The sequence below is a fragment of the Eschrichtius robustus genome, chromosome 3, assembly GCF_028021215.1.
Source record: "Eschrichtius robustus isolate mEscRob2 chromosome 3, mEscRob2.pri, whole genome shotgun sequence".
Taxonomy (NCBI): Eukaryota; Metazoa; Chordata; class Mammalia; order Artiodactyla; family Eschrichtiidae; genus Eschrichtius; species Eschrichtius robustus.
In genome coordinates, this window is record NC_090826.1 from 128877191 (window position 1) to 128894498 (window position 17308).

General features: G+C 40.3%; 1 protein-coding gene across 1 annotated transcript in view; it reads left to right on the forward strand.

The window, feature by feature from the left end:
* The first annotated feature begins 12615 nt into the window (after positions 1 to 12615).
* FMO4 (flavin containing dimethylaniline monoxygenase 4) overlaps positions 12616 to 17308 on the forward strand; it is a 34652-nt gene continuing 29959 nt past the window's right edge. The window contains 2 exon segments of the mRNA XM_068541234.1: positions 12616 to 12828; positions 16136 to 16275. Of these exon segments, the coding sequence (XP_068397335.1) occupies positions 16144 to 16275 (132 nt within the window). The 5' untranslated portion in view covers positions 12616 to 12828; positions 16136 to 16143.

Consider the following 17308-nt stretch of genomic DNA (forward strand, 5'->3'; position numbering starts at 1 on the left):
TGTGAGGATGTGACTCAGCCAGAAAAGGTTTTGCCTTCACTTCACCTCACTGCTGGGCTTTGATGGGAAACTTCACCTCACAGAGAGGTCCATGATTTGCATAACGGAGGGGATTCAAAAACTATGGAATCAGGAGAGAGTGAGCTCTGTAGGTAAGTGGAGATGCAGGTAACGACTCCTCCACTCAGATCTGCTCCTCAAGCTCCTCTGTTCTGTTCCATATTTTAACTTTCCCCATGACCTATTTCACTTCTTAACACTTGTGATATTGTGATTTATAATAACGATATATATTGATCTTCCTCCTCATTTCCAGCACAGAGCTCTTAAAACCCTTGAAATCTCCTAAGTGATGAGAATATAAAGGTGTCTTTTGTTAACGAGGAGACTTTTGGAAAACACCTAAGAATGGGGGCTGATCACCAGAAGAACAATCCATGTGATTTGAGGATTGGAACCTTCCCACCCCTTTGATCTCTGGGGAGGGGAGAGGCGGGCTGGAGGTTGAATCAGTCACCAATGGCCAATGATTTAATCGATCATGTCTATGTAATGAAACTTCTGTAAAAACTGGAAAGGATGGGGTTCAGAGAGCTTCCGAGTTGGTGAACACATAAAGGCTCAGGAAGAATGGTGCCCTTGGAAAGGACATGGAAACTCCACTCCCTTCCCGTCTACCTTGCCCTGTGCATCTCTTCCATCTGGCTATTCCTGAGTTATATCATCCTTTTATAATAAACTAGTAATCTAGTAAATAAAATGCTTCTCTGAGTTCTGTGAGCCAAATTAGTTCACAAAGCTACTGATTATTTTAGCAAATTAACTGAACCCAAGAAGGGGGATCATCGGAACTTCTGATCTATAGCTGGTTCTCAGAAGCACAGGTGACAACCTGGGCTCACAATTGACAACTGAATTGAGAGGGAAGGCAGTCTTGTAGGACTGAGCCCTTAACTTGTGGAATCTGATGCCATCTCTGGGTAGATAGTATCAGAATTGAGTTCAACTGTAGGACACCCAGCTGGTCTCCAAGAACTGCTCGACAGTGCGGGGGGAAAAGCCCACACACACGTTGGAATTGGGAGAACACTTAACATAGGAACTCGTAAGGAAAAACTGTTCCACTGAATATAATCTGAATGACTTCTTGAAATGCTTTTCTCTCCCGTGAAGCAGAACTGACACTTTAGTGGTCCTCACGAAGCTGGCTGGGGAGGTTCAGTGCCCAGGGTGAAACAAGGCAAGGTAAACTACCCAGGCAGCCACAGGGGCAAACCATGAGGACTCAAGCTGGAGCCTGAACCTAATCTCAAGTACTGAATATATTGTGCCAAGAGACTAAGTATACAAACAGACAATGGCCAAACCATCTACAACAATAGAACTCTGACCCGTAACCTCAGCAGCAATCAGATTAGAACACTCAGGACCAGGACTTGGTCAATGAGTGCCAGCTTCTCCAACTGTTGTCCCCACTCCAACCCAGGACCAACAAAGAAAATCAAATATACTCCCCAAACCAGTCACATGTGATGACTTGCTTCTCGTTAGCCCGCCTCCACCTTCCCCATGCCAACAACCTCCAATAAGAGTATAACCGAATCATTCCCCTTTTTTCACTCTTAAAAAGAAACTCCCCTGCCTGCCTTTAAATCTCTGCCAAATGCTAGTGATGGTAGCTGAGTTTCTTGCTATAGCAAGCTCCGTCCTCATGGGGAAGGCTGTACCACAAATTTAACAAACAAGAAACAGGCAAGGAAGTATCAGTTGATGAGTCCAAGGTAGAAGAGCCCATAAGTGGCCGAGTCAGGACATAGATCTGCAGAACATACATCCAGGGCTCTTAACTTCACCATTTAAGCCTGTGGTTTCCAATGTTCAAATAAATGACTTCAGAAGTCTTAATAGTGACATCATGAAAGTCATATTACAAGGATATTCCTCCATGAAAGCATCCGTGTGTCTCCCTTTCTCACTCTGCCTATGAGTGTGTATGGACCTGCCTCTCTATCCACACACATCTTTCCTGCTTTGTCTGGGATTTTGAAGCTCTCTTCCATCATGCAGACCACTAGTTTCGGAATCTCCACGTGCATCCTTTTCCGTGTTTATCCCTCCCTCTTCTCTGACCATGACTATTCTAGATGTACTCTGTGGCCATAGCGTAGAACAGATTCAATAGAAAAAAGGGGCTCTCATTCCTCACCTTGGAATTATTCCATAAATCATACTGGGAAACAGTTTTGTCCCATTCATAAAGATGAATGAATTTAGTTATGTCCCAGAAACCTGGCAAAAGAGAAAACATATCATACACTTCGGCCTCTTGTTCATCCTTTAAATCCGAAGGACTTCTAAGGCATTTCAACTTCAGAGTAATTTTACATTTTCAGAAATTCTTTTTAGTGTATACAAATAATACCACCTACTGGGCCTAACTTTTTTTACAGTCCAACACTCTGGATCTTTCAACATGCCCCGCTGTGGGGGTTGCATAGAGAGCTGAAACCAGGGCAGAAGTTCTGCCACTTACTAGCTGTGTGAACTTCAGCAAATTATGTACTTTTCCAAAGCTACAGTTTTCTTTTCTACTGCATAGAAGTTATAACACATCCTACCACGTAGGGTGTTATAAGGATTAAATAGTGTAATCCACATAAAGTACTTAGCATAATTCCTAGTAAGTATTTAATAACTGACAGCTATTATTACTATTAGTACCTAAGCAGGATGCGCGTTTTATTGCCTGCCTTATTTTTTCTGAGCCACAGACCTAGCGTCTCAATGCACATTTCAAACAGAATATGCCATGAGCTTCTCAAATGCAATATGTACAAAGTTAACCTCATTATCTTCCCCAAAAGCTCCCTTACTCAGTCCCTGATATCCTCCTTATCCTCTGCAGGGAAAAAAATGTGTTTCAATAAGTAATTATGTAAAATTGCACAGTTTAAAAATAAATGGTGTGTTTATTAATAAATATGTGTTTTCTTCTTTCATAGTCAAATAAATAAATAAATAAGCATTGTTGAGAGCACTCCTTTCGGGGTTATCTTATTTTGATTCTGAGAGCTATTTTGAAACTGTAAATTATAGACAATTAATAGCAATGCCAAATAATTCTTGTCTATAGACATGTAAATTATATCCAATAGAGGTTTAAGTGGCATTCCCCACCGTGGAAAACATTAGTTTTGCCTTCATTTGCATGTTCATTTTAATATTCCTGATCTGTAAATGTAAGCTTCTTTTGAACTAGTGGTAACATCTTACCAATTCCCTCTTTAACAGCAAGTTAAATAAAATCTTTAAACTGCGTTCTCTTTATATTTGTATAAGAGGTATGATTTTGCCTCCTTTGAAAATTATCTTTTAATACTTCTCTCAAGGAATAACAATACTATTCATCCACAGTTTTCCACTGAAACACAAAAGAAGTCACCTTGACGCTCTGACCCTCACACCCCACATCTAACAGTCAACAATTCGATCAAGTGTGTCTCTAGTTCAGAGAAGGGATCACGGGGAACTGCCTGTAAAGCATTTAGCCCAGTACCTAGTGTACAGTAAATACTCACCTAAAGGTAACTATTATTAAATCTCACAGACTTGTCTGTCTCTTACCCTCCCTCCTTCCTCACTGGCTAGTTCAGGCCCATTTCATTTCCTGTCTAGGTCACTGATTCCTGTTCCACTTGTTCCCCTGGCCCCATCTCCCCTCACTTCTCCATCCTCCCCCACAGAATAATGTGAGGGTCTTCCCATTCCCTGCAGTGGTCATTGTAAGAGGAGATAAGCTTAAGAGCTTCTATATTCTCCCAGTCCTAGGGCCCACTCCCAATCACCGCTTCCCAATTTAGAAAGTTTCACATGTAAGCTGTAGACAACCGAGAAAAACAACACCCTTTACAGTTGTCCTGTCCTTGATAAGATACATTATTATTTTCAGTCTCTAACTTCAGAACATTTTGATTTTTTTTTAAGTCTACACTTAGTTTGTTCTCTTCAGAAAAACTTGATTAGTGATTTTAAAATAGACCTAAAAACTCTAAGCCAAAAGGAAAAATATAATGAGACAATTAGCTTGTATCAATAGGATAAGACTATTGAGCACATTTTCCTACAGAGTAAAAGTTATACTATTTAACTATGCAACGTTTTTATTTCTGACATCTGTTTTCATGGAAGTGCCAGCAGCCTTTATAAAGAGTGTGACAGTGATTAGTTATGGCCAGGTTAGTAAACAGAGAAGGAGCTAGGGCAACATGTGGATGGAGAAAGAAACTAAGCCTCGACGTCAGCAGAGGAGAACCCATGTCACCAACACGCTACTCTACAAAATCAAGATATAAAAGGAGTCAAAGGGAGACATTCCAGAACATTAGAGAAGGAGGGTGGTGATTGTAGAAGGAAAATGTTACTAAACGCAGATTGGGGCAATTAGGTGGTGTTCACCAAAATGTTAAATGCACACATCCTCTGGCACAGCAGTGATACATCTTAGACTCTATCCTATAGAGATAGTTATGTGTACAAAGTTGTTTATTGCACTGCTTACAACAACAACAAAGGGAAATAGCGTTAGTAGTGGAATGGTTAAATAATTTGTGAAACATCCTAACTTTAAGAAACAGAAACTCAACGAACTGGCATAACAAGGAAACATTGTGGCTCATATAATTGGGAGTCCAGTGGTAAGATGGGCTTCGGGGTTGCCTAATCCAGTGGCTTCAGTGCCATTTCTCCACAGTTCCCTTGGATTTGCCCTTCTGCTGGGACCAATGTCATCCTCAGCTTGCAAAGAGAATAGTTGCTGCAATTCTAGGCTACAACCTGTAGAAAAAGAGAGAATCACTTCCAGAATTCTTCCAGAAGCAGATTATGGCAGACAGCAACTTGTATTTAAAAAGTCTGTTTACCCCTTCTTCCTGGTCACATGGCCACCTAGCTAGGGACAACATTTCCCAGTCTTTCTTGCAGCTGGTGTGGCCACGTGATCACTTTCTTGCGAACGGAATGTGAATGGAAATAATATGTGTAATTCCTCCTTCATTTACTTAAAAGGAAATTGCTTACTCTGGATTTCCTCACTTTCTCCTTTCTGCAAGCTGTATTGTGTTCATGGCAGCAACCCAGCTTCAACCATGCAGAGGACAAAGTCCTCAGAGATAACAGAGTAACAAGATAGAAGGAAAAATGTTCTCTGAGTGACCCAAGCAGGAAAGCTTCCTTACCAGCTTAGAGTGGTCAAATTGTTGCATGACAGAGAAATAAAATTTTGTCTTATTTGCTCCACTGTATTTAGGGGTCTCTGTCACATCAGCTTCCCTTTTACGCTAATAGAAATATCTTAAAATCTCCAGTGCATCTCCCCTCGTGTCTCAAGTCCTCATACATAAATTGAATCAAAGCCTGCTTCTAAGGCAGTCATGTGCTAGGGGGTTGGGATTCTCCTTTGACCAAAAGACCCACACATGGAGCTGGGGGTGGGGTCAGCTGTCTCTGAGAGGCTCAGAGCTGCATGGAGAAGGCATGAATCGACCTCTAAATCAATTTCTCTCTCTTCCCCATTACTCCTGTCATAATTCTCAGTGGTTTCTTTTTTTTTTTTTAAAGATAGATTTTATTCATTTTTAAATTTTATTTATTTATTTTTGGCTGCATTGGGTCTTCGTTGCTGCACACAGGCTTTCTCTAGTTGCGGCGAGCGGGGCCTACTCTTTGTTGCCGTGCGCCGGCTTCTCATTGTGGTGGCTTCTCATTGTGGTGGCTTCTCTTGTTGTGGAGCACAGGATCTAGGTACACAGGCTTCAGCAGTTGTGGCTCACAGGCTCTCAGTAGTGGTGGCGCACGGGCTTAGTTGCTCCGCAGCATGTGAGATCTTCCTGGACCAGGGCTCGAACCTGTGTCCCCTGCATTGGCAGGCGGATTCTTAACCACTGCGCCACCAGGGAAGCCCAATTCTCAGTGATTTCAAAATCAACTATACAATCCTTCCATATCATGTCCTCTCAGTTCCTTAGTCCGCTCTCTCTAATGATCTTATCCTCCACCTGTCTCATCCACCTACTACTATGTTCATATGCTAGACCAGTGCTGCCCCACAGAACCTTCTGCCATCATGGAAACATCCGATCTTCAGTCTCCAATGTGGTAGCCACTAGCCACGTGTGGCTGTTAAGCACTTGAAATGTGGCTAGTGCCAAAGAAGAAATGAATTTTTAACTTTATTTACCATTAAGTAATTTAAATCTAATTTTAAAAAGCTACATATGGCTAGTGGCTATTGCATTAGACAGTGCAGGTCTTGACTGTGTTATTCTCAACAAGTGTAATTCTCCACAATCTGAATTACAAACATCCTACTCTCCACCAACATCATCATATTCTTCCAGATAACTCTTCCAATGCAATATTCTCTTCAAACTCCTGGGACTTGCAATCCAAACAAACACTCTATCATCTTTCACTGTCCCACCTTCCTTTATTTCTCATCTCCCTCATTACCCAGCTTAGAGTTCATGATCTTATAACATCACATTTGCATACACTCTCAACTCCATTCATTCACACTTGGAAGGCAGGACTCCAACTCTGGCCAAAATCCAACTCTCCACCTACTTCAAACTCCACCTGAGCACTTAACCTTAGGTGGAGGAAAAACACTCAGCACCCTAACTGATCACTCTTCAACTCATGCTTACCCTACTGCCCCCCAAATCCTGCTAGATTTTTCTAATTCCTTCACGCCCCAATCTCATCTCCAAGATGACTATTCTATATCATCCCTTCTCACTACAAACCTCTACCATTTCCTTCTCACCTCTCTCTCAGATGAGAAAATAGTAGCAATTAGCAGATAACTTTGACGGATTTCCACCAACTTCTCTCTCAAATTGTTGAGTTTTCCCTTTCTATTGGATCATTCTCCACAGTACATAAAAATGCCTTACTATTCCTGTTTTTTAAAAACCCTCCCAAACCACACATCTCTTTCAGCAAACGCTTTTATACATCAGAGTAACATGATCTGATTTATGATTTAGAGAGATAGTTCTGGAGAATGGATTATAAGGGAGCAAATGCAAGTAAGAAACCTAATTAAAAGACTATTTCGGGACACTAGTTCCAGCAGTAGCAAACTCAATAATGTTGATCATTCTTAAACTGGACCCTTTGGAGGCTGGAAAACTATCACAGAATAGGACAAACTAAAGAGACCTAACAGCTAGATGCAATTTATAAACTTTGATTGGCTATTTTTTTAATGTTTATTTAGTTAGTTAGTTAGTTGCGCTGGGTCTTAGTTGCAGCAGGCGGGCTCCTAGGCTTGCGGGCTCCTTAGTTGTGGTTCACCAGCACCTTAGTTGCAGCATGTGAGCTCCTTAGTTGTGACACGTGGGCTCCTTAGTTGTGGTCCACCGGCTCCTTAGTTGCGGCATGCGAACTTTTAGTTGCAGCATTCATGTGGGATCTAATTCCCTGACCAGGGATCAAACTCAGGCCCCCTGCATTGGAAGCACAGAGTCTTAACCACTGCACCACCAGGGAAGTCCCTCAATTGGCTCTTTAATCAGGAGAAATATAACCATAAAGAATGGCGTGTGGTTCAATGTATGCAAATCAATTAATGTGATACACCACACTAACAAAATAAAGGATAAAAATCACATGACCATCTCAATAGATGCAGAAAAATCATTTGACAAAATTCAACACAGTTTCATGATTAAAACTCTCAACAAACTAGATGTAGGAGGAATTTACTTCAACATAATAAAGGTTATATATGGCAAGCCCACAGCTAACATCATACTCAGTTGTGAAAAACTGAAAGTTTTTCCTCTAAGATGAGGAACAAGACAAGAATGTTCACTCTTGCTACTTATATTCAATATAGTACTGAAAGTTCTAGCTAGAGCAATTAGGCAACAAAAAAAAATGAAAGTATTAAAATCAGAAAGGAAGAAGTAAAATTATCTGTTTGCAAATGACATGATTTACATATAGAAAACCTTAAAGACTCCACAAAAAATAAAATGTTAGAACTAATAAACAGAGCTATGGTGATTAGAACAGTATGGTACTGGCATAAAGACAGACATAGAGACCAATGTAACAGAATAGACAGCCCAGAAATAAACCCATACATATACAGTCAGTTGATATTTTACAAAGCTGTCAAGATCACACAAGAGGGTAAAGGGAGTCTCATCAACAAATGGTGTTGGGAAAATCAGATATCCACATGCAAAGTAATAAAACTGGACCCTTCTCTTATACCATGCCAAAAAATCAACTCAAAATGTATTAAAGTCTTAAATTTAAGAACTGCAACTATAAAACTCCCAAGAAATAACATATGGGAAAAATTTTTTGGCATTGTTCTTTTTTTTTTTTTTTTCACCTGCTTTTAATGCTAATCTTGTTAAATTAGGGAAGAAAATAATGTTAAAAATGCCGTGTTAGGAGAATGCAACTCGAAGTAGTTTCCTTCAAATCAGCTTAATTTTTTTTAACATCTTTATTAGAGTATAATTGTTTTACAATGGTGTGCTAGTTTATGCTTTATAACAAAGTCAATCACCTGTACATATCCATATATCCCCATATCTCCTCCCTCTTGCATCTCCCTCCCATACTCACTATCCCACCCCTCTAGGTGGTCACAAAGCACCGAGCTGATTTCCCTGTGCTATGCGGCTGCTTCCCATAAGCTATCTATTTTTCATTTGGTAGTGTATATATGTCCATGCCACTCTCTCACTTCATCCCACCTTACCTTTCCCCCTCCCCGTGTCCTCAAGTCCATTCTCTATGTCTGTGTCTTTATTCCTGTCCCGCCCCTAGGTTCTTCAGAACCTTTTTTTTTTTTTTTTTAGATTCCATATATTTGCGTTAGCATAAGGTATTTGTTTTTCTCTTTCTGACTTACTTCACTCTGTATGACAGACTCTAGGTTCATCCACCTCACTACAAATAACTCAATTTCGTTTCTTTTTATGGCTGAGTAATATTCCATTGCATATATGTGCCACATCTTCTTTATCCATTCATCTGTCAAGGGACACTTAGGTTGTTTCCATGTCTTGGTTATTGTAAATAGAGCTGCAATGAACACTGTGGTACATGACTCTTTTTGAATGATGGTTTTCTCAGGGTATATGCCCAGTAGTGGGATTGCTGCGTCGTATGGTAATCCTAGTTTTAGTTTTTTAAGCAGCTCATGCAGCTCAATATCAAAAAAACAAACAACCCAATCCAAAAATGGGCAGAAGACCTAAATAGACATTTCTCCAAAGAAGATATACAGACTGCCAACAAACACATGAAAGGATGCTCAACATCACTAATCATTAGAGAAATGCAAATCAAAACTACAATGAGATATCACCTCACACCAGTCAGAATGGTCATCATCAAAAAATCTACAAACAATAAATGCTGGAGAGGGTGTGGAGAAAAGGGAACCCTCTTTCACTGTTGGTGGGAATGTAAATTGATACAGCCACTATGGAGAACAGTATGGAGGTTCCTTGACATTGTTCTTAGCAATGATTTCTTGAATTTGACACCAAAGGCACAGGCAACATAAACAAAAATAGACAAGTGGGATTCATCAAACTAAAAGGCTTCTGCACAGCAAAGGAACCAACAGAATGAAAAGGCAACCTACAGAAAGGGAAAATGTTTGCAAACCATACATCTGATAAGGGGTTAACAACCAAAATACATAAGGGACTCCTACAACTCAATAGCAAAAAACAAATAACCCAATTTAAAAATGGGCAAAGAACTTGAATGGACATTTCTCTAAAGAAGACATACAAATGGCCAACAGGTATATTAAAAAGTACTCAATTTCACTAATTATCAAGGAAATGTGAATCAAGACCACAATGAGATATCACCTCACACCTGTTAAGATGGCTATTATCAAAAGCAAAATAAAAGATAAGTATTAGAGAGGATATGAAGAAATTAGAACCCTTCTACTTTGTTGGTGGGAATGTAAAATAGTACAGCTGCTGTGGAAAATAGTATGGAGGGTCCTCAAAAAATTAAAACTAATATGATATTGCTTATACGTGGAATCTAAAATAAGGGTACAAATGAACTTATTTACAAAACAGAAATAGAGTCACAGATGTAGAAAACAAACTTATGGTTACCAGGGGATTGGGGGGGGGAGTGATAAATTGGGAGATTGGGACTGACATATACACACTACTATATATATAATAAGAACCTGCTGTATATAGCACAGGGAACTCTACTCAATACCCTGTAATGGCCTATATGGGGAAAGAAACTTAAAAAAAAAAGAGTGGATATATGTATATGTATAACTGATTCACTTTGCTGTACACCTGAAACTAACACAACATTGTAAATCAACTATACTGCAAATAATTTTTTTTTTAAATTAAAACTAGAACCACCATATGATCCAGCAATCCTACTTCTGGGTATTTGTACAAAAGAATTGAATCAGGATCTCAAGAAGATATTTGCACTACCAGGTTCATCGCAGCATTATTGACAATAGCCAAGATATGGAAACAACCTAAATGTCCATGATGAATGAATAAAGAAAATGTGGTATATACATACAATGAAATATCATTCAGCCTTAAAAAAAAGGAAATCCTGCCATAGGTGACAACACTGATGAACCTGGAGACATTACTGTAAGTGAAATAAGCCAGTCACAAAAATACAAATCTGTATTATTCTATTTATATGAGGTATTCAAAATTGTTAAACTCATAGAAGCAGACAGTAGAATGGTGGTTGCCAGAGACTGGGGGGAGAGGGAAATGGAGAGTCCTTGTTCAATGGATATAAAGTTTCAGTTATGCAAGATGAATAAATTCTAGAGATCTTCTGTTCAACGTAGCGCCAGTAGTTAACAATATATTGTGCATTTTAAAAATTTATTAAGAGGGTATATCTCATGTCAAGTATTCTTACCAAAAACAAAGGGGCATGAGGAAACTTTTGGAGGTAATGAATGTGTTGATCACCTTGAGGGGTGATGGTTTCACAGATGTATGAATATGTCCAAGCTCATTAGATTATATATATTAAATATATGCAGATTTTTTGTATATCAATTATACCTCAATAAAGCCATTGAACCTAAAATGAGTGGTATATGGATAAATGTTTAAAAAATGGCTGGGGGTGTGGGAAGATCCCAGATTTGTAGTGTTTGCCAGTTTCCATGATGTAAATACCCCCACCATGAACAATGTCAAGGTATTGTGTAGAGCATTACTGTGTGTAATGCCAAGCTATCACTGAACTTAGAAGAGATGCATATTCTCACTCTGCAAGCCAGCTCCAGTACGCCACTAGATAAGAACATTTTGGGGACAATTGGAGAAATTTGAAAGTGGACTGTATGTTGGATGACGTTATTGAATTTATACTGACTTTCTTAGTATAGAAAGGGAGAATGCCCTTACTCTTGTGAAATATGTGCTGAAATATCCTGATGGCATCCTGATGTTTGAAGACTACTTTCAGATGTGTGTGTACAGGTGTGTGTGTGTGTGTGTGTGTACGTGTGGAGAAAGAGAAAGAGAGAGAGGGGAAGAAAATTTCAATGTGTCAAGTGGTTGCTAGTTGATGAAATGGGTGAAGGATACATTATTGTGCATTAATACAATTGTTCTTTCAACTTTTCTGTGGGCTTAATATTTTTCAAAAGAAAAATTAATTTGTTGCCAATAGAAGATTTTATATAAAAATCTGAATTTGCAGTTTCTACTGAAAGGAACCTAAAACCTTGCAATTTGGGGCTTATGCTCTCAAATTACACCATTTAGCTGAACCTAATAGATGGGGGATGTGCTTTCCAGTCAGATCTTATCCCGGCCCTCTTCCCTCATTTGGGTTACCTTCCTGACCCCTGTGGACATCTGCATTTGCTCCCCTGGTCTAGAAACTGTTCAATGAGCTTAAGATGGTATTTTATACTTGTTTCCAAGCACTCAATGGAGAAGGAAAAAAAAAAAAAAAAGATGTTGCCTATTATTATTATTCCAAGTGCTTGCTTCTGTAATTATTCCTCTTCTTAGATATTAGCCCTAGGCTAATACCTAAAACCAATTTTACACTTTTTCAAACAGGTTTACCAGTTCCCTCTGCTAACCCTTTCCGAAAGGATGAAACAGCTTAAATTCCTTAAAAGTTCTGAATTTTGAAATCACACTTCTGGGGTTAGGGAACTCTAGACTTGGGAGAACTTGATGACGTGATAGTCACCTAATTGACTTTCGCCTATGGACAGTTCCTATGATGGTTCAAGGGACTAATTCAAGAGTCAGAATTTAGTAAGTAGAACGTCTGTTTCACTGGGGATTGTGGTTTGGAATGACTTGGCGCCCTCTAAAGGCTACAATGAGAAGAGCAGTCGCTTACCACGTGCTCCCCTTTAAGTTTAGGGCTCCGTCGGAACTGTGACGTTTAGGAGGGTGGAGAAAGGGGCAGAAGTCGCTTGTGGCCTTCGAATCCGAAGGCTTTATTCTAACTCGTCATTTAGCCCTCCTTCGAGAACACGGAAGTATCAAGCTGGTGCCCTACACAACTTTTTTTCCTCGGTGAGTATACTTTCTGCTGTCACTAGCATGACAGGAAAAACGGATGGTTTTTGTTTTAAACCGAGAGCACTTTGATTAAAGTCAGCATTAGTTTATTTTTTATTTTTCTTTTAGAACAAAGAGTTTGTGTTTGGAATTTTTTATTTTTAAAGACAAACACTATCTTTGGCTTTGGGCTGTGAGAAATAATTTGTCAAAATATCTGCTCTATGCCAACAAGGTAAGTGTCCTGGATTTTTTTTTTTTTTTAATGGGGAAATGTTTCCAGAAGCTGCTTTCACAGAGGATGAATACTTTCCTTGGTGAGTACACTCCTTGAAAATGAATGTGATCTTCTCCTTCGAGAGCCTCTTGATTAGGGTTAAAGCAGCAGAATTAGAGAAAACCAGGAAGCAAAGGAACGTGCTAAGGAAACAAAGTTATATTGTAGGGGAAAACCACCCTGAAGGAAGGTGTGGGTGAGAATAACAGAATCATGGGACTGTCTGTGATTCCAGGCTCACTTCTGATTTCATCTTTTGGATGAGATGGAATTGTGAGGCACTGGGAAACACAAAATACTCCACAAGTGTTATGTTAGGAAATACCGTAGCAGAAGAAGAGCACTGGTAGAGTGATAATAAGAAATATAAATAGATCCAAGTCCAAACTCATATAAATCATAATCAGCTACATAATTTGCTAATCATCCAAGTCTCTCCATGTCTCAAAAATGATTCCTGCATTTTCTGGTCTGTCAGGTATGGGATGGGGTTTTCATGTTGTTCAGAAGTCCAGTTCAGTAGTTTAGGACTTCTTTTGATTAAGGAATTAAATGTCAGCAACCTTTGACCTACAATGGACCTTATGTTTATAGCCCACTTTACAGTTTACAAAGAGCTTAACACACCTTATGTCCTCCCGCCCCTTCAAGCCTGCAGTATTCTCCCCTGCCTTTCAATTCACATCTATTTTGGACACCAATTATTTGGCACTTAGACAGTCTCTAAGTCAGTCTGTAAAGGACAAGGTGTTTTTGCCCAGGAAAAATGCAGCCTACTATGTGTCTCTAACTAGGTCTCCAGGCATAGCTAAGCAGCCCAAGAGTGTCTGCAAGCATTTGTACCCAGAGCACACTGCTGTTACAGGATGTACCACATGATATCATGTGTGTCAGCCTCTCTCCATATAGTGGCATCTTCCTGTGGACAGTCACTGGGTCTATATTTATTACTATTATTTAAGTCACTGGCTCTTAATCATTTTGGGGGTCCCCACGCTTGGCTCAGTACCTGCCCTTAGAGGTACAGAGGGTGCATCTGTTGAGTGAATTAATTTGCTGCCAGTCTATTCACTGCAGCACATTTTGCATTTTAACCAGATCAGTTAACAACTATTTCTTTCATATTATTATTGCAAAAACACAGCACAGAGAGATCTGCCAATTCCAGACCTCTATCTAGTGCCCTGGAAGTTTAAGTGTTCATATTGGTGGAGGCCATTTATTTCTGATTAAAAGCCATCTAAACCTTTTACTCAATCCAAAGGAAGTCATAGGTATGTTTGCCTGTATGTTTCCAAACTTGTTGATAAATTTTATCAGCATGAGCTGTCTTTTCCAGGAAGAAGAGAGGAAAGGAGGGGGTCAGTTAGGGAGGTGGGAAATGAATGCTGAGTAAATATTTGGTGCTAGGCAGTTTTGTGTAATTATTATCACTGTTTAAGACCCAAACAATCCTTCAATATGGCTATTTTTCTTATTTGCAAACAGTAAACCTTAAGGTGTGTAAGTGGGTTGTTTGGGGTCACATGCCTAGTCAGTTGCAGAGACAGAGTTCAAACCCAGCTCTGCTGCCTCCAAAGTCCATTCTTATTGCAGCCTGCCCAACTCTTCCAAATCAAAAGAGACTCCTAAATAAACAAAAAGTCTCAGGGGGAAAAGTGTAAATTTTGCTATAAATAATGAAGCCAGGCGTGAAGGTCTCAACCTTACAAAGGGTAGGATGGCAGGTAAGATTTGGAAACAGGCAGCCCTGAGAAATCCCTCTGATCCTTATTGCAAGTCCCTGCCTAGATCCTCCTCTGGAACCAGGTGAGTCCGAAGGGTCCAAGGGCTCAGCAGTATTCTTCTGCCCTCTGTAAAGTCAGTAACTTCACTTTGGTTTTGTGCCTGGGGGTTCTGATCTGGCTAGGAGGCAAACTACAAAACCAAAAGGACAAAATCCCCCAAGCCCAACCAGAAGGTGTGGCAGCAAACCTGAGCTCAGGTGAGGGAAGAGGCTTAGTAGCAGGAATCACAGGACACTTCAGGCTCTCAGACCAATGAGATGTGCACATCCAGGCTCATACTCAGATACCCAAAGTCCCTCCAGACTCAACCTCTTATTAGCAGAGTGGCCTTAAGTCGTGTTCAATGATGATGCTATATGTTTTCCCATTTACTGGTAATCAGGGCTCAATAAATATGTTCTCCCTAGGTTCCTCAAGGCAAACACCACTATGGTAAGTGTCATGACACTACAAAAGTCACATAAGAGCTATACGGCAAGATCTCTCCTCAAAAAGTACCATGTCTTCATAGGCAAAGTCAAATCAGTTAAGTATATTTTATAAAGCAAATACTTTGAGGTCTCAACTACTCTTTGTGTGTTTCTCAGACTGGCCACGAGGGTTGAGGGAAAGGCAGCACTTGAGAGTAAGGACTCCTGACACTTCAAAGTCTTCCGTGTGACATAAACCTGATTTACTGAAATCAACTCAGTGGTTAGCCCATCTGATCAAAGCAAAAGCTATGCTGATGTTTGCAGAAGCCCAAAACATAAAATCAAGAAAAACTGGTTATAAATCCCCATGACACATTCACACTTCCTCCAATCTTTCCTGACAACATGGCATCCCCATTTCCATATGACCATATGACCACAGTTCTGTATTATGGTGAGTCAACCTTTCTCTGTGCAAAGAACCTCCCCTAAATGCATGTAATATCTTTTTTGCTGGCAGGACATGGCCCATGACTAGCTATTCTTTAGAACTTTAGATGCTTTGAATAAAAACTAACATTTTTGCTTGTTGCAATTCCTAGCATTTCAGAGGGACTAGGTGTTAGCAAAGAGTCCTTTTAATACTGAGAGGATCTAAAGTCTTAAGGGGATCAAGGTCCTGGCTACACTAGCTAATAATACGAGCAAAATTTAATTGAGCACTTACTATGTAGCAGACACACTTCTATAACCCTTCCAACATATCTCAGTCATTTAATTTCACAACAAATATTTTAAATAGGTATTATTATTTCCACTCCCATTGTGCTGATGAGAAAACTGAGGCACACAGAGGATAAACAACTAGCCTAAGGTCATACTGTAAATAAATGAAGCCAGGATTCAAACCAAACCAGTGTGATTTCAGAGCCCTCATCTTTAAACAAAATGTGATTCTGCCTCAGCTCAAAGATGAAAGGATCACTGTAAAAGTTGATTTCTATGACAAGGGCTCCCTTCTAGCCTTGTCATATAAAGAAGGTCTGCTCAACCTATCTCATACAGAACACACCATGGCCAAGCGAGTTGCAGTGATTGGAGCTGGTGTGAGTGGCCTGTCCTCCATCAAATGCTGCTTGGATGAGGACCTGGAGCCTACCTGCTTTGAAAGAAGTAATGACATCGGGGGACTGTGGAAGTTTACTGTGCGTAGTTCATACCCTCCCACTTCCACCAATCATAATCTGGCCGTTTGCTTTGTCCCTGCCCAGGCATGGTCGCTTTAGCCTACCTTGGTGATCATTACGGGAGCAGCTCACTGCAGTAGCACAAGTTTGTTATGGTGTTGTGCTGACCCCAGGCAGGATGCAGTCTGATAGGTGATGAACTTGGACAATTGGCAGGGTAGGGACAAGAGACAGTTGGAGGAGAGAGGAAGAAAGAGTTAAGTCTAATACACAAACATAGTATTGGAAGTTACGATGATTTCTGGAGCAGGGACATTGTAAGACAAAGTAGCAGAGTGTCACATTGGGTAAGCTGAATGGCACTGGTGAATATGGAGCAGATGACACTTTAGGAAGGACAGAAGTTGGCAGCAGGGAGTGGAGCCCCAGCCCCAAGGCATTGTTCAGGTCTTTGGGAAGAGAATTGGCAAGGGTGAGGCAAGAATCCAGACCTTGAAAGGTCTAGGGGGTATTTTTCACATTATCAGAAGAAGAAGAACACAGGCACTAATCCACCCTTCTTAGGAATGTAATATGCAGCCTAGTGGGGTATGCTCAAGGCTAGGCCAGCTATTAGATGACTTAAGCATCAGTAAGTGGGGCTGGAAATGACTAAATACCCCCTGCCTCTGACCAAAATTGGTCCTGGTTACTGGGAATAGCAGGGTCTTCAGAGGGAATAAAGGGGCCTGCCCCAGTGGTAGGGTATAAGGTGTCAGAAGACGGGAGGCCCAAGTACTAAATGCTTTGGTTGGGGAGAGAAGAGCAGCCTTTAGTGGGAGCTCAAGGTTGGGGAGGGTACTTCAAACTGGTATGAATGAGGGAAGCCTTCTTGGAGGAGGCAGCATTTGCCAGTCTTTGATGGATGGTGAAGAAAACAGAATAAGCAAATCATGTAAATGATCACAACCCTAGGATTATAGCATACTGAGGAAAAATAATTTTTTTCTGGTGTACTATGGGCCTCTTCAAGCCACCAAATGTCAATGTGGAAGAAAATATTAGGTCTGGT